The sequence below is a fragment of the Strix uralensis genome, chromosome 1 (assembly GCF_047716275.1).
Source record: "Strix uralensis isolate ZFMK-TIS-50842 chromosome 1, bStrUra1, whole genome shotgun sequence".
NCBI classification, from domain to species: Eukaryota; Metazoa; Chordata; class Aves; order Strigiformes; family Strigidae; genus Strix; species Strix uralensis.
The window spans coordinates 48,667,505-48,688,691 of record NC_133972.1 but is presented as its reverse complement, the minus strand read 5'-3'; the positions used below and the strand labels follow the sequence as shown (position 1 = coordinate 48,688,691).

The following is a 21,187-nucleotide window of genomic DNA, read 5'->3' as shown; positions in this document are numbered from 1 at the left end:
GTAATTACAAGTGAGTGCTTACAGCATTGGTAGTTTTGGAGAGCAATGTGTGTGGTTTTTTGCAGGTAATAAAATGGAAAATCCAATTTGCAATTGCAAAGCAAGCCCCTGAGTGATACATGATCTTCATAGCAGCACCGGTCAGAGGGTTACAGCTAATCACAGTGCTGGCTTGCTTCCCCGGTGGCCTGTGCCTGAAAACTGAATAGCGAGCAGCGTGAGCCTGCGCCTAGAGCCAGCCAGCATAGATTTAGACTCTCCAGTTTCTAGCTTATTAGGTCCTCTTTGTCACAGTACTTAATCCTGCTTCCTGATCCTTGTTAGAACAGGGCTGCCGAGTCCCTTAATAAAGGAGATGGGTGCGAGGCTCCTAACGAGGCGCACTGAAGCGTGAGGCAGCGAGGGCAATTGCTGCCTGACTGACAGAGGGGTGAAATGCTCCCTGCCTGTTGTTATTTCAAAAGAACAGGCCTCAGACAGCTGACAGATGAGCTTGCTAAGGTAATGGTTACTTGTTGATAGGCCAATATGAGATGCATGACATCTTTTCACATGGTATAATGGTCTGTCTTTACTCTAATTGTGTTAACCCTTTCTACGAAGGGAAACCTGTCAAGGATTAGCTGTAATGTAGAACATGCACTGGAAATGGCCAGCAAGCACACTGCTTGCAGCAGCTCTCATAGTATGCATGTGTGGTCATGCTACAGGTGCCTTTAATTTTGAAAAACTAGCACATCAGATTGATTTCAGATTTCTCTGACAGCTTGGTTCAGTAAGTCTTCAAAACCTTGTACATTTTTTTTTGCTTTGTTTTCCATAGTTAAAGATTTTATTTGTTACTTTAGGTTTCAGGGGGGATGATAGGCCTCTCTTAAGTGTAAAATTCACTAAAATAAATCTAAAATGGTAGCACAGATCTCTTAATTTAAAGAACACAAGAAAATATTTCAATGGCTAGACCATCCTGGAATTCAGCTTGTGTTATCCATAGTCATGAGGAATTTCAGTAGAACATGTACTGTTTTGGTTTTGGGTGGTAAACATTTACAAAACAAACAAACAAACCCCAAGTAAACCCCTAAAAGGTCTCTTAAGTCTTCCTGTCAACATAATAGGTAAAACTGGCATGTTACAAGAATGACGTTTTTGCTTTTCTCAGTATAGAGAACTATAACCATGGATCAGTGGTAGGATCTTGGTACAAACAACACGTTGGGCGCTGGAAAGGCAAAAAGCCTGTTGGCCATTGCTTGTTGACCTTATGCTTGGAGCAGTGATTGAGAAATGCTTTGCAATTCTAAGCTTCAGCAGGGAAAATTCCTACCACAGTGTCATTCTCCTTTTATTCCTGCAAGCCATGGTAGAGAGGGCCCAACACCTATGCACTATTAAGCCCTACTTAAAACTCATTTGATGAATAAATATTATATGCAGTGGGCTGAGTTCAATCCTGCTGTGCAGTATGTAGTAGCACTGAAATGTGTAGGGTGGAACTGCATCCATCATGGTGGGAACTACTGTGTCCTCCTATTCTTCTCCGCTAAGACTGAAATATTTGCTTTCATTATGGTTGTACTCTCTGAAATGAATGAAAAGTTTTATATTTACAGCAAGCTATTTCTTTAATATTTTTCATATATCAAATTTTTTTCTTACGCTGTTTTGTTTAATCCCTTTCAGGAAATTTGGATTTGACTGGTCAAAAGCAAGTCTTCAAAGCAGAGAACAACCCTTGGGTTACCCCTATTGCTGACCAGTTCCAGCTGGGAGTATCTCATGTTTTTGAATACATTCGTTCAGAAACATATAAATAGTAAGTATTACATGTCACTTATATACTATAGCTGTGTTGGTTTTGCTTTTTTCCTGTAGTGTGTTTGGCAAAGTGTTATCTGCTACACCCTTTCATAATCCATGCAGTAGCTTGGTATTCAGGGCAAATATGCAAACCTGCACATTTTTATTAAGGAATTTTGCTGACAAGAAGAGAAATAAATGTAATTTCGACATGTTAGAAAAGCACAAAGACTCATATTGTACTGCATTTGTTGTTCATCTCTAAGAACTATTAAGTAACACGAGAGATGTAAAAGAGCAAGCATTACAAGCCTTTGAGAAGTACTAATCTTACGTATGTACAGTAAGGTTTTATAGATTGAAATAGATATTTGTTAATGTTTTCGGATGCAGGTTGTTATGCTTTGAAAGAGATGTCCAGAATTCCAACCTGTTTTGATCTGGACTGGTTTACAAAAGTCTACAAACCTGGTAATTCAAATACAGATGCTAGTACTTTTTTCAACAGTGTAACGGGAAAAAAAATAAACCTCATGCTGGCACTTCTCCATTTTAATTCAAAAGTCTGTGTACAAATGCGTCTTTAGGAAATAATGTCTTTAATCCTTCACTGAACTGAAATATTTCTTTACGGTAAAAATTTCCATGTTACCAGTCCACAGTAAAACTTTAGATGGGAAGATACTTTTACATGTCTGACAACAACCTTGATGCTGTCTTCCTAGAAGCAATAGATAGTACAACACACAGTACAGCCTACAGCTTGGGAAGTTAGTTTTCGTATTTCCCCTTTATTTAAAAAATATATTTTAATAATTTAGAAACATTTCTGACAGGTTTTTTTAATACGGTAGCTGTCTGAACTCAATTACCAAAGGAGAGTATTCACAAGTGAAGGGTTTGGGATTCCAGTTAGGTAACTGAGATGTAAATTTCTGTATGAAACTAAATGATCCAGCAGTGACTTTTGTAGGCTGTTCTTCATTTACAGATTTTAAGTGAAAAAGATCACAGATGGGAGAGTGGTTACAAAGATTGTGTGTCTCAGAAGCGTCCTGATATTTATGCTGTAATATGTGTTCTCAAGATAGATTTAAGTAGGCTGCAGCACCCTTCTTCCAGTAGTGCTCCGTACTACAGACATGGTGTAGGGAAACAGCAGTCTGTCTCCTCAGACTATCCCTTCCCTGCAGTTCATTGTGAAGCTGCATCTAGATTTCTTGATAATGAAGAAAAAAAAAAATTATTGCCAATTTTATATTTCTGTTTGCCAGTCAACGTAGATTAGGGACCCTCATGCATTTCTCACAGGGACACCTCTGGGCATCATGAGGACAGCGAAGTTTCAAGGGCTGAAGTGTAGTTTTGAGAATTTGACCCATATTCAGGCTGGGAAGGGGCTGTTGTTATGTATCTACAATTAAAAAAAAAAAAAAAGATTGTATAACTGGATATATTCAACTACTCTGGCAACTTTCCTTGTGCAATCAGAATTGACATAAAAGGTTCTGTAATTCATCACTTGCCTCAACTATTGCCCTCTGTTTTAAATTAGCCATATTATGTTTGCTGTCTTGTTCTTTACTGAGGTGTAACAGTGTCGTCTTGGCTAATGGGCTGATTTTGATTTTGTCCACAGTAAATGTTTGAAGGCTGTACAGTTAATAGTGTAAGCAAAATCAGACTCTACCCATTAATGGGGGGGAAAACTAAAATCAAAGAATCCTTCCGTGGCTCATTCATGGCTCTGTTTTGATCTTAGAAGCTTATTTACTTAAAATGTCATTATTTTCAAAGATTAGTGATGAAAAGCAAATGCGTGCAGATGTTGAAAATTAGATGTCATTTTTTGATATTCAACATATAACCATTTGATATTTAAACTAAAAAATAAAAATATCTGTGTAATTTTGATAGAATCTCAGTAGCATTCTTGATTGTATTTGTTTCACATGCTATAAGGAGAGTTTGTGGATTTTCATGCTGAAGAAGGTTGTCTTTTTCATTTTGAGTTTTTTTAAGTGTGTGATCTGAGAATTACTTGGATGCCGACTGCTACAGACACTTTTTTGTTTGCATTTGATTTTAGGTGTTAAAACTCATAAGCAATGGCATAATCTACATAACAGGTCTAGTAGCATTATTGTGCATAAAAGCAAATAAGCTGTGAACACAGAAGAAATGAAAACTCCTTTTTGTGATGCAATTTTGATCTTTTCTCGCTAACAACTGTACACCACCTTCAACTTCCTATTTCTGTCAGAGACTATGTCCAGGTACTGTGTCTTTTTCTCATTAAGGAAATCAGAAGGTTGAGATGTGAGTGTAGTAATTTTCTCTGTAGATATCTAACTAAGCAAAATTGAGCTCTTGACGGGGTTTTTTTGATCATTTAGCTGAAAGAAAAATGTAAAGATTAACTTGCAACGTTTGATAGATCCGGCCAGCTTAACTTCTTCTCTGATAAAAAGCAGTACAGTTAAATGGATGATTGGATAGCATACTGTTTAGATAACCTCACTTGCAACATTGAGAAGAGAGAACAGCTCACATATGTTAGCAGCTGACAATCAGATCAGTAAGTTTACTTTCAGGTACTTTCATAAACCAGGAGCTATGCATCTATATGGTAGATGGATTTTGAGCTCCAGAGATGGTAATTGTCTCCCTATACCCATTGCTTTTGCTGGCTGATTGGAAATATTGATTTTACTTTGTTTACAAGTCTGACATTGTTTATACTAGCTAAGACAGGGAGGGTATGCTTATACAATCACAAGTGTCAGGCTTCAGGGGCTTAGCAAGTTACGTTTCACTAAGTGGGTTTATACTAATACAGTTTGTTTTGTGTTTGCAATGACTAGAACATCATATTTACTCAGTTGTCGTTATCTTAGCCAGAAAGTGGTAACTCGGTAAGTGTTGGCAATGCACTCACTTGCAGTCGCATTACTAAACCTTGAGGTTTCTACTGATGGCTGGCACAAGCCATAACTGTACACTGCAGTCAATGTCGGAGATTTCCATTCAGTTTCTGTGAGGTTGCTTTTGTGAAGCAACTACCAAATAGATCACAAACCTCTTCTTTCCTCTGTGAAACGTACTGGGTGTTTCAAGCATATTTAGTGAAAAATTACACCCCATTTTTAGCCTGGTCTTAGGATATGCACGCTCTAGTGATTAATTGGTAAGTAGGGATGACACCCATGAGGGATGATTATGTCTACAGATAAAATGTCATTTGTCTTTCATACTTCTACATTTTTGCACTTGTGTTTTACATGGTACTCACGCACCAAGTATAAAACTGGAATTGCGCTTTACTTCAGAAGTCTGTTAGCCAGTAGGACCCTCAGATCATCTCTTCTTACTTTGTAGCTGCTTTCATTTCCTTTAATTTCCTTACCTTTCATGAGAAATGATGCCAGGTGATTTTTTTCAACCCTCATTTTTCAAGGAAGACTTGTGCTGACAAAAAGATGGGCCATATATTGTGGCAGAAAATGTGTGTGGAGGGGCTCTTAATTCTTAACAGGAAATTCAGCAGCTCTTGGCACTTTGCTAGCTTTTGTTGGCTAAAATACGCCCACTGCACATATCATTCTGTGACAACATCATTTGGAAATAGGTCAGTTTGCCAAGTATATAATGATTCTTAATCTCTGACTGCTGTACTAACTTTCTGAAAGTTAGTAAGCTGAATTTTGGCTTTGATTCTATATATATTCTATATACACTATAAATAGGTGCCATTGAACTCCCCGTGTGGTGTCACAGTAGTGTTGAAAAGCAGTTGAAGAGCTTGCTGGAACAGTAAAGGGAAATGGCAACCTCATCTCCTCAAAGGACTTAACTAAATGTTTTATTTTTTCATTCATGCCTTTAGTCAATTTTCAAAGTGACCTTTATGTTGTAAGCATATTCTCAGAGGATCTTCTCTGTCTAGGGTACTGACAAAGCGATGATGGATTGTATGATTTAGTGGTTACAGTGTACTTAGACAAGTGCAGACAGACATGGATGTTTGAACGAAAGCAGTGAATTAAACTCCAATGAAGAATGGAAATCCTGTGATGCTTATCAGGGTCAGTATAAGTTAATTAGTGATTTGATTAAGATGAGGTAAAACTGAGATGTGCAATTGGTACCAGTGGGTGGGTTTGGTTGCTGGCATTTACAGCAAAGTTAATCCAAAAAGCTGCTCTTCGGGTACATTTCTGGTGTTAATCGTGTGCTCTTGATCAATCTTCATGTGAAACTTGTTCTTTGCCTGCTTGTTCTTGTGACAGAAAGGGTACTGATTTTGCTTTTATCACAGCAGAGTCTATTGCAGTCATCATCACCTGATAGTGTAATCTCAGCTAAAACAATAATTTGCTGGGTCCTGAGTGCTTAGAATAGCATTCAGACTTCTAGCATTTTTAAGCTGCCACTGAACCCAGCAGTCCACTTTTAACACTTTATTTAATGATTGTTGTCTCCCTGTTTTGACCTCCTGATTCCAGTAAGCCAGAATTATGATAGAACAGTCACCACTGCTTAAGCTTCTGGAAAGCAGGTTTTCGCCATGAGGCAATGAGTTTGGAGTCAAGAGTTTCAACAAGATGTTTTGCAAAAGAAAGTAAGTTGCACTTTTCACGTTTCCATCAGGAAAGGTGGTAGAAGAGCAAGCCATTTTAAAGACTGACACATTAACTCTTAGCAGAGGAAATGGTTTGATAAATGCTATGCTGAGCATATATCTCTTGGCAGCATTGAAACATAGGTTTCCCTGGTCAGGCTGCTCTGTGCTAAGCATTGTAATTGAAAACCTCATTTTATCGGCAGTGACAGTCTGGAAAAATCCACTCTTGCTTCAGTCCTCTATTTAGAGACAATCTCCCCAGCTTTCTTCTTGAGAATGAATTGTTGTACTGGACCCCCACTATTATGTAACAGCTGCTTCCAGGGCAGCAGACACAGGTCATGAAGTAAGAGATTCTTCTTCTGGGTTGTATTAATGAAGAGTATTTCAGCATTTATTTTTAACAACTAGAGGAGACTGGCAAGATACTCAGAGTAATGCACTAGAATACAAATAGTATCCTGAAATAACTCCTGTTCTTATTCCACATTTGTTAAGCCTATTTAATTTCAGCTGCATGATTGGTGCTGTCCAAGATGTAAAGATGATGATCAGTAAAACCACCTGTCATAGAGTGGAAAAGAGGTCAAACAAGTAAAAAATCCACGTGTTGGTGGTTGGGAAGCATCCTGGGGAAGTGGGAATTGCCAGCAGTTGAAATGGAGGCGTCAGCAGGTTGAACTGAGAGGAGTAGATATTGTTCTGGAATGGTGTTACTTATGCAGCAGAGTGTTGGACCTACAAGAATTTAATATTTTTTTGTGAGCACAAAAAGCAGGAGTATTTAAGTGACGTCTGCTCATGACGCAAATCTAGCAGCACAGAAGAGAATCTGCACGCCACACGGGAAGACTTAGCAAATGAATTGTAAGGCTTGTGTGTATTAGAAGTTTTCTGTGAGCCACCAGCGTGATACGCTGGAGTGAGGGAAAGAGAAAGAGAAGCACAGTTTCCAGAGCTGGGTTAAGAGAATGGAAATTTTCCAGTACAGAAAAGGAGATATTACACACTTCTGGTCATCATGTTCATGAAAGATGAATTCAGGCAGGAACGGGCAAACTGAGGAAGGATAATAGGATGATAAAAGGAATGAAGAGCCAAGAGGAGATCTGAAAAGTATTTGGTTCATTTAGCAAAGTGAAGACTGCTAACAGAGATCATTGCTGTCACTGGGAGGGAGAGGGGGAGGAAAAGACTTCATTTAAGGAATAAAAATAATGGTGGACATAATAAATATAAATAAGCTGGTCAGGTGTATATTTGAAGGAACGTCTCTATTAAGGGAGCTAGGTAATAACCTCCTGATAGAAATAGTCTTCTGACAGAAGAAATGAAGGCCAAAATCTTGTTTGTTTCAAAGTGAGCACTGATCAATTTGAGCAAGAGTATATGACATGATTGCTTGTGGCAGAGGACAGCATGTCTGTGGTGCAGACAGACCTTTGTGCTCCTGCATTCATGTTTCCTGATTTTTGAGTGAAAAATTCAGATGACTACCTGCCCCCTCCCCCCCATATATTAAGGTAACTGCACAGTGCAATTGACACTAAGATAAGGGAGACAAAGCTCTGCTGTTTGTTAATATAAATAAGGCAGAAGATTATTTTGCATATTCCTGCATTTAATAACTTGTTTAAATAAACATATATGGCAGTTTTGTGCAATAGTTTAAATTACTGAAATTTTTTAATAACCTAATTACTTGTTATTGTATAAATGATATATTCATTAGGAAAAATTCATTTGAGGTTATCAAAATCTTCATAATATTCCTTTCTCCACTTAGATTGAAGAGATATACAAAAAGAATGCTTCTTTTTGGCTATCTCTAAGTAAAATTAAATAACTTATTGTATTATCCAGTCATTATCTAATCCTATAACAATACCAGAAAGAACCAGATGGAGCACAGTATGATCTCAGGACTAATTTCTAATGGTGAGTATTCTGGACTCTGGGGGAAATAAAGACCACAGAGAGAAACCCAGATCAATTGCTTTAAACGTCTCATGTAGATTTGATTCAAAGGAATACGGTTAGATGCCTCGGCTGTTTGTATGATGCACAGAGGTCGACGAAGATTTAAAGAACTTGGATAGTGTGAGTCTACCCTGCCTTGCTAAGAAAAATAGGCCATAATAAATGCTATTTTCCTTCTTTATTTTTCTTTTCTTTTGTCAGTAGTATTCTTCGGTAGTTTGTGGAATAGAAGACTTCATGCATTAGTTTCTCTTAGGCTCAGCTCTGCAAATACTTACACTTCTAGAAGAGGTATTCTCAGTGTTCCTAGAGGGATTGCTCTTGTGCATGTGCTTGTAGGACAAACCTTTAGTAAGAACTTCTTTTCCCTTCTCATTTGCACAGTGTGGTTGTCCTGGGCCCTATACAAGAAATAAGATGATGTTATGTGTCCAACAGTCTGTTGCTGGAGCTCACTTCTGTATTTCAGTGACTTTTTAGCCTGGCATCTTTACCATTTGACCCCTGATGTGGATGCACCAGCTGTGCCAGTGGTAACTGTAACCTCATATATTTTAGGGTGGTTTCAAAGACTGGGTAAAGATAGTGCAGAAAAGATAACCTCAGTGGTCTACCTTACAAGAGATTCTCTGAGATGCTGCATCTCCTGTGAAGATGAACTCACGGCAAATTAAGCTTCCCTCAAAGGATGGCAGGAAGCAAGATCCATTACAGCTAAGAAATAAGCAAGTGTTGACAATCCTCATTCACACATTTTGATCACGTACCTTTAAAAAATTTTAATTAACCAATAAAAATCTTTTATCAACCTGATGTGGGGAAGTATAAAAATGTCATTTATGTTTGGTTCTGTTTTATCAAAGGCATGGTACTGTATATTTTATATGAAAATACTGATTCGTATTCTGACCAAATGTTGTATTTATTGGCTGTATTTTAAAAATTGATAAATATATTAGTACATTATTTCCAACAGAGAAAATAGATGACTCAGAGTCCTGACATCTTTAGACAACATTTACATGCAAATCTGTAACTCTTCTCTAAAGAAGAGCAAACTGGAACCCATGTTGAAAGATAAACAAGAAAAACAGTATCTCTGTATTTTTGTGTTTATATATTACTAAGATGGATATGTAATAAAAACAAAGCTATCACTGATGTATCTGACAGATACAGATACTGCACATATAAATACTGACCTAACTACTGATATTACCATTCCCTTTGATGTGAACTTCCATATAAAGTTTTGAATATTATGTAGTAATCCATTTACCATGTCAAGGATGATAACCCAGGGCTTAAGTCACTGAGGCAGATGTCTAGGGCTGTGTTAGAAGCTGAATTGGAATGAAGTGAGGAAAGTGCAGAAGCTGAGGACAAAGGTAGGGAAGCAGTGACAGTAGGATACAGGATTTGAGTAGGGAAACAAGACAAAGTTGCATCTAACTATAGGGCAAGGCAAGGCTGAGTTAAAAATCAGTGGTAATTAGGGTGAAATCCAAACTGAGAAACAGGTAGGGATGTATCAAAGAAACTGGTAAGAAACAGAATGAAGGACTTGGCCTAGAGGACAGGTTGGGGTCTAAAGCAAGCAAGCAACATGTGAGATGTGCAGCTGCAGTCAAGTGGCACCGTGAGCAGGAAAAATGATAGGTGGGATTGAATAAAGTACATGCAGTGGGAAAGAGGGCTGATCCAAAGTGGGATCTATCTTGCTATGCTCTTAGTCATCGGGGAGGCTGGTTGTGGCTATCTGATTATGATAAATCCAAGAAATTAAATGACACTTTTCTGAACTATGATAGCCAGTTTATCAATAATGATGAAGGAAGGAAAGTAACATTCTGTATGATTCTGTTCTATGTTCAGTGCAAGTAGGATCGCCTTTTAGGGAAGATGAGTTATTTCTCAGTCCACTAAGTAAAGCCAGACCAACATTTTGTTGTGAGAAATGGTTTTAAACATCCAGGCCTATGGACATGCACTCAGAAGGTTTAGGAGACTTGGCTGACAGAGTCTGGACTCACCAAAGTTCAGTCTTCATTAACTTGTGGTGTCAGGGAAGTGCCAAAAAGTGACAGATGTGCTAGTATCCTTCCAACATCAAGGAAGGAGAACAGACCAAACTGGGTTATTATGACCTAGTTAACTCTAATACCAATTTTTTGTTATATAGTGAAGAGACATGGGATTCTACTAGTGAAGATTTAAAGAATATGGCTGTAGTATGAATATAATTCTTACAATTAAGGCGTGAATATGATTTTGAGAACTATTTCCTAAGGAAACATTATATTGGGTGGTCAAGGCAACTCTAACTACAGAATTTTTGTGAAGCATTTAGCTTGTACAGCTGCACAAAGTTCTCATTAGAAAATGAGCACTGTATAATTTCAGTAAAACACTAAGAAGAATTAACAACTGTCTGATAGGTCTTGGGAGATAATTACCAACAAGGACATTTTCTGGTGAGCTCCACAGAGATCTGACCTGGAACCATTCAGTGTTCTCCTTGGGTATTTGGAAGCAAATATACAGTCATTTCTGACTGAAAATTGTAGATGATCTGGTGAAAGACAACAGTGAAAATATGGGTTGTCCTGGATCACTTAATGAACTGTGCCTGTGCATAGTGTATTTTAAAGCAGCTCCAATAAGAGTTACGTATCTGTGAATAAGGTATGTAGGATATACCACGCATTGTGGTTACGGTTACAGAAGAAGATAAAAAGGAGTGAATACTGCTTTCCAGAAAGCAATTGGCTCTGAAAAATATTTTAAGAGACGCAATATAACTGAAGTGCACTGTCAGCTCGCAGTTCAATGCTATATCTGAAAGTCCTAAAAGAAGCCTTGGGGTTGTGAATACAGGAATAGGAACTTACTACTTTTAACATCAGCTGAGGCTGATACTGAATTCAGTTCTGGTGTCAGTAGTTTTAAAGGAATGTTAAAAATGTGGTTAGATACAGACATCTCAAAATTATTTGAGAGCAGAACTCAGATTAAGAAAATAATGCAAGGTACAACCTTGTGAAGGATGCTTATTAGGGCAAACTGCCAGGGGAAGTAGCAGATTCATGTTCTCTTTTGTCCTCTGATTGCTTCAGGATACTTTCTGGAAAAATGTGTTTTAGAGTAACGTCTTGGTATGAAAGCTACAGTATAAACCATTATGGCTTTTAATACATTATGCCTGGAATACAAAGGTGATGATCTATTGTCTGATTCTAGAACTGCTACAATTTTAAGGCCTTGTATCCAAGTGTGCTCTGCTGCTCTAGCTGCTGTGGGCGTGATGGGTCCAACTCCTCATCTCCAGTGGATTCAAGGGGTTTTCTCAACATTTCTAGGTAGTGTTACTATCCAAAGGCAGTGTGTCCAAATGCATGCAATTAAGAAACTTAACTGATGTTCCCTGAAGGTGCCTCACCTGATCTTTTTTTTTCTTGGGAGAATATTGCAGGGAACAGAATTTGGACTTTATGGTAGGTAACAAAAAGGATAGAGCATTTTAAAGAAAATCCTGAAGACTGCAACAGGAGAAGAATAAATAGGAAATGGCAGACAAAACAATGCTAATTGAGAACTGAGGTGGAAAAGATGTTGGTAGCAATAAGGGTTTTCTGGTAAACTTGTCTAGTTAACAGTAAGTAGTGGTAAGCCGGTTAACCCTTTGTAATCTTCAAAATTCAGTTGATTTGCTTTCTTGTTGTCTTCTTCAGATTGGTTCTTTACAACCAAACAAGAAGAGTTACTGCACACATTTGCTAGTTTTATTTGAGAGATAAATTAAAATGTGGCGCTTTTATAATCAAGCAGAACTATCTGCAATTTCTATTCTCTACGCAGTCATATCTGTTTTATTACATGCTGGCTTTTATTGAACTCCAGTTTCTTATTTCAGTCTCACACTATGTGAGGGTTTTGTGTGATCTTTAGCAATTTTTTTACCCTGCTGGTGAGGTCTATCAGATAGAGAAGTGTCCCTAATTTTATGATTGCCTTTATCAGTTGTTTATCCAGTGGAAGGCTGAGGTAGGAATGATTCTAGTGTAATTTGCTGGAGCCACTTGTAGTGCAAGCTCTGATAAACTTTTTAAAAGTCATGATTTTATTTTAGCAGGTATTACTGCCATACAGTTTGTATGCACTTTTACATCCCCTTATATCTAAGGCACAGTGTTGAAAATTATTATGATCAGATTTCATTATTAAAATTAACATTTTCTTGAAAAGTATAACCTGAAAATCAGGAGTTTCTACTGTATATGACACAGTAGAATTGTGACACAATAGAATATATGACACAGAGACAGGATTTCTCAGTCCTGCATTTCAACACTTTCCTCGGTCCAAACAAGAATTGTCCTGCTGTTAAAGCTGGCAATAGTCAGATTTAGGTCCTGTTTAGACAAGTCCTTTTGACTAAGATTTGCAATGTTTTTTTTTTCTATTCTGTACCCAACTACATTAATAATTTAACCCTAAAAATCTGGTATACTGAAAATCAGTTAATATCAAATGTGCCAGGAAAAAATATCTTGTAGTTTTTCTTCTTTATTACACTTGGTTGGGAAATTGGGGAAAGAAATTCTAGTCTACAATGAAGTATGCAGGACCACAAACAATAAATAGAATTACTTAGGATACTGACCATTTCAATTGCTCCAGCTTCACCAAAGCAATAATAATAAATGCAAGAATATTAGCCCTCTTCACAGTTTTGCCAGATGTTTAAGAAGCTGGCTTCAGTGCTAAATGTAAATAGCATTTATTTCACTGAATGGGGAACAGTGATTTCCTGAATCTTTTTTGTTATCCATAAAACCCACTTACAAATTTATAATCAGATAGGTTTTCAATCCTGCAATCATATATCTTGCAACTAAGTGCTGTCACATGATGGTAAATATATGCAGAAGTAAATGGAGCAAAGCCTAAACCCAGTGCTGTAAGTATGGTTCCTCTTGACAGGAAGGGAGAAATTTGATTCCTATCCATATGTATACCCAGATCCCTATCTTTGGCCAGCTCCAGTGTCTAGTTTTGTGGGATTTTCTGCACGTTAAGTGTTTTTGGGAGTTATCCAAGGAAAGAGAGTGGGACCACAGAGTCCAGGACTCTTCAAAGATGCATTGCAAGAACTTGCTACATGCAAATGTCCCAGTAAGGAGATATCACAGTTTTGGAAGAATGGGATTTAGGCTTCGATATATGTATGCCAGTTTTGACTCCTAAAATACAAATAAAATTTTACTTATAAAAGCTGCATCTCTAAGAAGGTGGTTTTTAGTCAACTTTCAACTGGATATAATTTCCAAGCTAAATTCTGAATGTTCGTTTTGATTATTGCATTTGATATTCTGTCTCCTGGTCATTTCTCAGCTGTCCAAAATTTAGATTTACTCTAATGTTGACTTTAAAAAAAGGAAAGGTATGCAAGGGCTGACAGTGATGATCCTGAATATAAATTATATCAAGCAAATTGATGCAAGATAAAATTACCAAATCAACCTTTTTTATTCTATATTTTATGGAATATCTAATGTATGTTTGGCAGTAATTTACTTTTGCACATGAATTTCTGACAGTTTCGATTCTTTGGGCTTATTAATCAATGTAGTCAGCACCAGAGCAATTTTTATGAGACTCACTAGTCATCAAAAATTTATTATCAGATAAATCAAAGAAACAACTAGCATCTTAATAGGGTGAACAAAGTGGCACGTAAAAGATCATTCGAGACTACATGTTTTTGACACGTGTATTCCATTTACTGCTAGGGTCAGAGGTTTTGTTTGCACTTTCATTAAAATAGTCATCACTGTGACACAATTGCTTCCTTCAGTGCTAGACTTTTCTTCCTTCAATTTTTTATACATATGTATATATATTTCATGTTAGCACCATTCTGGTAAAGCATGAAACTTCTATGTAAAATATAATATAGAACTTAAATTAAAATCTGAAACTTTTCTAGTTAGTTGCAGTAGATTGTGTGCACTTCAGGAGTAGGGTGGGATGGAAGTACATTGTGAGTAGTACTGGCATGCCCTGAATGTGCTTCAGTCTCTGATCCAGTTGCATAAGGAGCTCTGGTATTCATTCCAGTTAAACCTCTACTATCTTATTTGATACAGTAATCTTTCTACTTTCTGAAAAGATTATGTGTTTCTTGTTCGGTATTTTAAGAAGAATTTCCTGGTCACGCTTCTTGTCGTCGTAACCAAGTAAAGCCAGAGCTTAATACTTCCCAGATCTACCTTTTTGTTAAAGCAAAATGCTTCTTACCAAAATGCTCTTGCAGTTAACATTTGCATTGGTTGAGTCTCTTCCCCGGTCTGTGCGTGAGCAATGGGCTTCCCTTGCCCTGACTGGCCTGTTCGACTGCAAGGGGATGTAGCCACAGGTGTGTGGTAAGAACATACTGGTGATGGCACGGGGAGTGTGGCTGGTGGCTTCACCTTCCCCTGATAACTGCTGTTGGTTCCCTGGTGTGAATGCGTCAGCAGGAAAATCCACATGCGAGATGTTAGCCCTGTCCTCAGGGGAGGGCAGGTGTTTGGGAAATGATGAAAACAGAAAATTGCCTTGTTTTACGGAGCCTAGCTTCATCTCCGTACTCAAACGTAGGCATCTCAGGCAGTTGCGAGAAGGACAGAAGAGTCACCCTAAGTTGTCCCTGTAGTCAAGGGGGCACCTCAAGGGCCAAGACAGTTCACCAAAAAGCTAAGTCATGCACTTGAGGCCCAGAGGGGAAGGCCGGGCCCTTGGCCACCACTCCACAGGTGGTGCGCTGCAGAAGCAATTGAGTGATGTCCACCCCTGGCTGTACGTTCCCACCTGCGCGCCCAAGCCATCACTGGCTCTCGTGTGACCATGTAGCAAGGGGGTTCAGGGAGCTGATACAGCTGGAAACTAATCACTTATTTTGGCAGTCTTAGTCTGTATTACCTCCTTGAACTCAGCACCTGACTACCAGTGCTAGCCCAGCGGGCAGTGATGCACAGCCATAGAAGAGGTAGCCCAGTGGGGGTAAGTTTAAGTTGCAGGGGCTGGTTACGTCAGCCCCTCAGCTGTGTGTCCAAAGGCACGAGGAGGAGAACTGGGTCCTTATGTGCATTTTTTACTTCATGCACCAAATGAAGCAAACCTTCTCTGAAGAGAACATGAGTGACTTTAAGAACTTAAAAACTCCCCAACAGCCGTGAGCTAATGGGAAGTGTGGATTTGTCTATGTGCAGAAAATAGGGGGAGGGAAAAAGTCCTGACAACCTGTGTATTTCACATGAATCTGGTGATGCTAAAAATACACAAGTCTCATTAATGGAGTTCTTGTAGCTAGCTTTCATATGTTTTGCCTAATAAAAAAATAACTGAAGGGAGATTGAATTTATTCTGTGTTAATAACCAGAAAGGATGTTTCTGGATGGCTACCAAGCAATGCAGAACTGTGAACAACACAAAAGAAACCCTACTGTTCCCTCTTCTACCCGATGCGTACTTTTACAGGAGAAAATATTTAACTTCAGTGTTGTCGTCTTCTGTGGTTTTAGTCCTAAATATGACTGAAAAGAGGGCAGTCTATGGGATAAACAGCATACAGAAACACGGTTGTCTTGTAGCTCTTAAAGTTTATCTCTCTGGTCTGATTTCACTTCAGGTGAGTTATGACTGAAAATAGTTGCTGTGCGTTATTCACTTAACGGTGTACGTAAGGCGTAAGAGAACTAGATATAGTTCTCTTATTTCTCTTATAGCTATAAAGGTGTGGTGGTTTTAAAACTAATCATAACATCCAGTAATCAATGCTAACATCTGACTGCAGCTGCACATTTTCTTTAACTCTCTTTAGCAACCTACCTACAGTTTCATCTGCATGAATCTGACTTCAAGAGTAGATTTTTATCTTCTTTTTATTTCTGAGAGAAAGCTGTAATGAGACATGAAAGTTCTAAGCTGGTGTATTTGTCATTAACATGTCAAAATAACTAACCATCTCTCTGTGTACCTTTTATATGGCTGTTGCTGGGTGGCATTTGCATTTAGAATAGAAAGGTCTCATCTTCTCTGGTCTTGATTTTAAGACAGACTGAAGTTTGGACTGGTCCAGGTTTAGGACAGTTTTGTGGTGAAATATATAAAACTATGGTTAATAGAGCTGTTAAATACTGTGGATTCAAGGCAGTGATTTGGACAGTGACTCAGGAGGCTTTCTTGAAACACACATGTATTTCAGTACTCCCAGAGTAAGTTTGGAAGCATCGGTTGGCTGAATAGTGAAGTGAGAGTTTGCAATCCAAGTCTTTGTAAATTGGAGAGGTATCAGGAAGCTGACAAGGTGTAAGTTAGAATCCCAATCCTGCGTCTGTTGCAGATTTCATGTATGGTTTTAGAGACTTCTATACAGTGACTTCTCAAGGAACTCAACACCAGGTAACTTTAGCTTAAGGCCATAATCTCCTAAAGGTCATACCAGGGTACTGAATGCATATATAGTAAATGAAAATGTATATCCATCTTACCATGGAGAATCTGCTGTTCAGGTGGCTGGTAAGAAATCAGCCAGTCAATAGCAAACCGGTGTTAGAGCACACAGTTTCTTCTGGCTTTGTTCACTGGGAACTCCCTTCACTTCATTCCCTGTGTAAAGTCTACCTGGCCAGGCCTTCATTTTCCATAACTTGACTAGAAGTTTCTCAAGTGCCATAGATAGGACAAAAGCATAAAGGTCTATCCTTTCTTCAGGACACAAAGTTCAAGTGGGGTGGGTTCCTGCTTCTCAGGGCCAAGATCCTGCAGCCCTTTCCATAGGACCTACCACTGATGGAAAGGGTCAAGAGCTGTTCAGATCAGTAGTACAGAGGGCTTGAGGGACAGGTGATGTTTTCTTTTTTATGAAGTTGTCTCTTGTGCCCTGTGTTTTTTTAGAAGTAGTGAGGATGAATTCTATTCAATGTATTTGGATACTTAATGTATCTGACCTGGTGCATCTGAGGTGGTCTCTGGTGTGATGCTTTCAATATAACTGGGAGAGACGGTTCAAAACCAGTTTTACACACAGGTACATCAAATCATGCTATGTTGTCTACAGATTTCTCCAGCAAGCTATTTTGCATTTTTTTCATTAGTAATATTGCCTTCTCTTTGTTTGTTGATTGGCTTTAATTTGCAGTTTTACTCAGGGTATTGAAACAGAATAGTTTCTGAAGTCGGGTGAAATTCGTGGAAATTCAGTCTGGCATTTCTGGCATTTCACAATTTAGATTTTGATTAATATGTTTAGTTTTTGTTTTAGTTTTGAGACTATTCTGTAGACACATGTCAAAATGAGATTTTAATCTCTTCTGGAAGAGTTGGTTTGTCCTACTTTCTTCTTAAGTACAGTCCTTTTCATATGATGACATACTACCAACTAGATTGCCCTAGAGATTCAGCAGTGCCTGTGATCAAAATCTGGCTGATAGTCGTGTATCAGTTCCAAGTGATTCACTGCATAGATTCATAGCTTTGGAGGTGGCAAATACGTGTCTGAGAGTTGCAATAATCTGCACATCCCACGTTGTTTTATGGAGTTTGCAGATGAAGGTTCTTATGGACCAACTTGAAACCCACAGATGTATTTTATTAGACTAGCGACAGTAACTTGAGTACTCACAAATATTTGACACTTCAGTTTGCAAAGATAAACATCTTCCTTTTACATACTGGTGTTGTGTTTGCATTCCCATTGGATTATGGCAGTATTGATGCTGGCTCCTTTTTTTGAAGATTTAATTTTATAAGTATTGCATTGCTTGATTATTTATTTTTTTCAGTAATATTTACCTATGGATATATAAATGCCTGGTATTCTGTGGTTTATGGTGTTATGAATGATAACTAAAACTTCATATTCCCTCTGCTTGGCAACTTATGTATCTACTAATCTAGATAATTATTCATAAACTTAGTTTCATTGCTTCATTATGTTTAATGTTTGGTTTTAATCCTCTGAAACTTCGTTTACTAGAGCCAGGTTTACCTATGTTCACAAAGTAAGTGGTGTGAGTTGCTTTCATTACTTTCTCACTGAAAAAGGTATTAACATTTATGTGTAAGAAAGTGAGACACTTGTAATAAGGGTGAAGGTTAGTCATTTCTCTTTCACTGTAAAGGACTGATTTGTGATATTAGATAATAATAGGACATATTTCACACCAAATCTTCCTTTCCACATCAGATTTCACAGACAGTGGAGTTGGGAATCGGAAAGGCTACTTTCACTCAAATGTTCGTACATTGACATGGGAATGTATGCATGAGCACTAATGAGTATACGTATTGGAGAAGTAAGGAGTCTGCATTAAGATAATCTAAAACACCCACTGTGTTTCTGCTAGAAGGAGAGAGGTGGACTTCTAACAAGTTGTGAGTTTATATGTTTGTGGTGTATGTGTCTCTGAACACACATTTATCCATAAATATTCTCCCACATTCCTGTATATATTTAGTTTAGTGCTGAAATTATGTATTGTTCAGTAGATGCATCCATTAACTCAGTTCCATTTTATTCTTTTCTAGGAAGAAGGATAGATTTAGAAAACAATGGGCATTGCAGTGTAGAATTCTGGTACAAAATAAAAATAGGAATGGTGTTAAAAATAAATTTGTAAAAAATAATATTCATAGGTAAAATACTAAGATGATCAAAATGAATCATGGGAGGAACTGATGCGAAATGCATATATTGCACCATCCAAATTACTATATTCATGGGGATCATAATTAATTATTTAATTCTAGATATACACATACTGTAGCCTAAAAATGTATTGCGGGTTTACAACTGACTGGCTGTTTTATGTGGCAGAATGTAGTCTTTGCATATTTATTAAAATTATTCATAACTGGTTGCTGCCTAGATGAACTGCTCTATTCTTATGTCTTGCTTCAATACATTATCTGAACCATTTTATCATGACATTATAATGGAAATTTGTCTAAATTTTGGAATGATCCATGGGGCATTTTCCAAAACCCCTATTGGCAATCTCTTAAAAACATGTATTTACAGTTTACATTTAAGAACATTGTCAGAGGGTTTAGTAGCAAAACATATTTTCTGTGTATAATTGTTTCCTGCTTTTTTAAAATAAAAAAGGTTTTATTTAGATTAAAAAGGGATATACATTGAAAAAAGATAGAATAGGAATTTAATTAAATTTTATGTGCTTATCCATTCTCCAGCTTACAAATATAAATTGCTTCTTTTAAAGATATCATAGGATGGCAAAAAAAGTTCATAATGCAGTTTTATAACCTTCCCCACAGATGTCCCAGCAAAGTTACTAAAATCAATTATATACCTGCTCAGTGTGTGTGCCTCACAGCTGTTCCCCTGGATTTGTCAGGGCAACACGACTCTTGCTGAAAAAAAAAATGCAGGATGGGGAGGGCTTTCCACCAACCTAATATGCAGTTAGAGTGACTGTAAGATAGTCACAGTTACCTTATCTGGTGGCTGTTCTAAAATCATTGACTGATTTGTGTACACAGCTAAGACAGGGAAGAGCAACTGACATCATTTTCCTGGACTTGTGCAAAGCATTTGACACTGTCCCACACAACATCCTTGTTTCTAAATTGGGAGGGACTTGGATTTGACAGATGGACCACTTGGTGGATAAGGAATTGGCCGGGTGATCATACTCAAATAGTTGCGGTAATGGCTCGATGTCCAAGTGGAGACCAGTGACAAGTGACGTTCCTCAGGGGTTGGTATTGGGACCGGCGCTGTTTAACGTCTTTGTTAGTGACATGGACGGTGGGATCAAGTGCACCCTCAGCAAGTTTGTTGACAACACCAGGCTTTGTGGTGAAGCCAACATGCTGGAGGGAAGGGATGTGCCATCCAGAGGGACCTGGACAGCCTTGAGAGGTGGGCCCGTGTGAATCTCATGAAGTTCAACAAGGCCAAGTGCAAGGTCCTGCACAGGGGTCAGGGCAATCCCAAGCACAAACACAGGCTGGGTGATGAGTGGGTTGAGAGCAGCCCTGTGGAGAAGGACTTGAAGGTATTAGTGGATGGAAAACTGACTATGAGCCAGCAACGGGCACTTGCAGCCCAGCAACCCAACCATATCCTGGGCTGCATCAAGAGAAGTGTGGCCAGCAGGTCGAGGGAGGGGGTTTTCCCCCCTCTACTCCGCTTCAGTGACACCCCACCTGGAGTGCTGTGTCCAGCTCTGGGGCCCCCAACATAAGAAGGACATGGACCTGCTCGAGCAGGTCCAGAGGAGGGGCATGAAGATGATCAGGGGGCTGGAGCACCTCCCCTGTGAGGACAGGCTGAGAGAGTTGGGGTTGTTCAGCCTGGAGAAGAGAAGGTTCCAGGGAGACCTTATAGGGGCCTTCCAGTACTTAAAGGGGGCCTACAGGAAAGATGGGGAGAGACCCTTTGTCAGGGACTGTAGGGATAGGATGAGGTGTAATGATTTTAAACTGAAAGAGGGTAGATTTAGATAGAAGGAGGAAATTCCTTCCTGTGAGGGTGGTGAGACACTGGCACAGGTTGCCCAGAGTAGCTGTGGCTGCTCCCTCCCTGGAAGTGTTCAAGGCCAGGTTGGACGGGGCTCTGAGCAACCTGGTCTAGTGGAAGGTGTCCCTGCCCATGGCAGGGGGTTGGAACAAGATTATCTTTAAGGTCCCTTCCAACCCAAACCATTCTGTGATTTTGTTTGTTGTGGTTTAAACCTGGCCATCAGCCAGACACCATGTAGCTGCTTGTTCGTC

At 38.7% G+C, this 21,187-nt stretch overlaps 1 protein-coding gene across 4 annotated transcripts in view; it reads left to right on the top strand.

Moving 5' to 3' along the window:
* The window catches only part of RSU1 (Ras suppressor protein 1), a 114,562-nt gene that overhangs the window by 46,892 nt on the left and 46,483 nt on the right, over positions 1 to 21,187 (top strand). Inside the window, exons 8-10 of one of the 4 annotated variants that reach the window (XR_012628571.1) lie at positions 1,684 to 1,816; positions 3,890 to 4,076; positions 8,963 to 9,506. Coding sequence is in view for 2 of the 4 variants with exons in the window: in XM_074865176.1 (XP_074721277.1) it covers positions 1,684 to 1,816; position 2,194 (134 nt within the window). In the remaining 2 variants the exon portion in view is untranslated. Of the gene's footprint in view, positions 1 to 1,683; positions 1,817 to 2,193; positions 2,343 to 3,889; positions 4,077 to 8,788; positions 9,507 to 21,187 lie in introns of those variants that run through there. The other 3 variants (XR_012628570.1, XM_074865176.1, XM_074865165.1) reach the window with 3 other exon arrangements.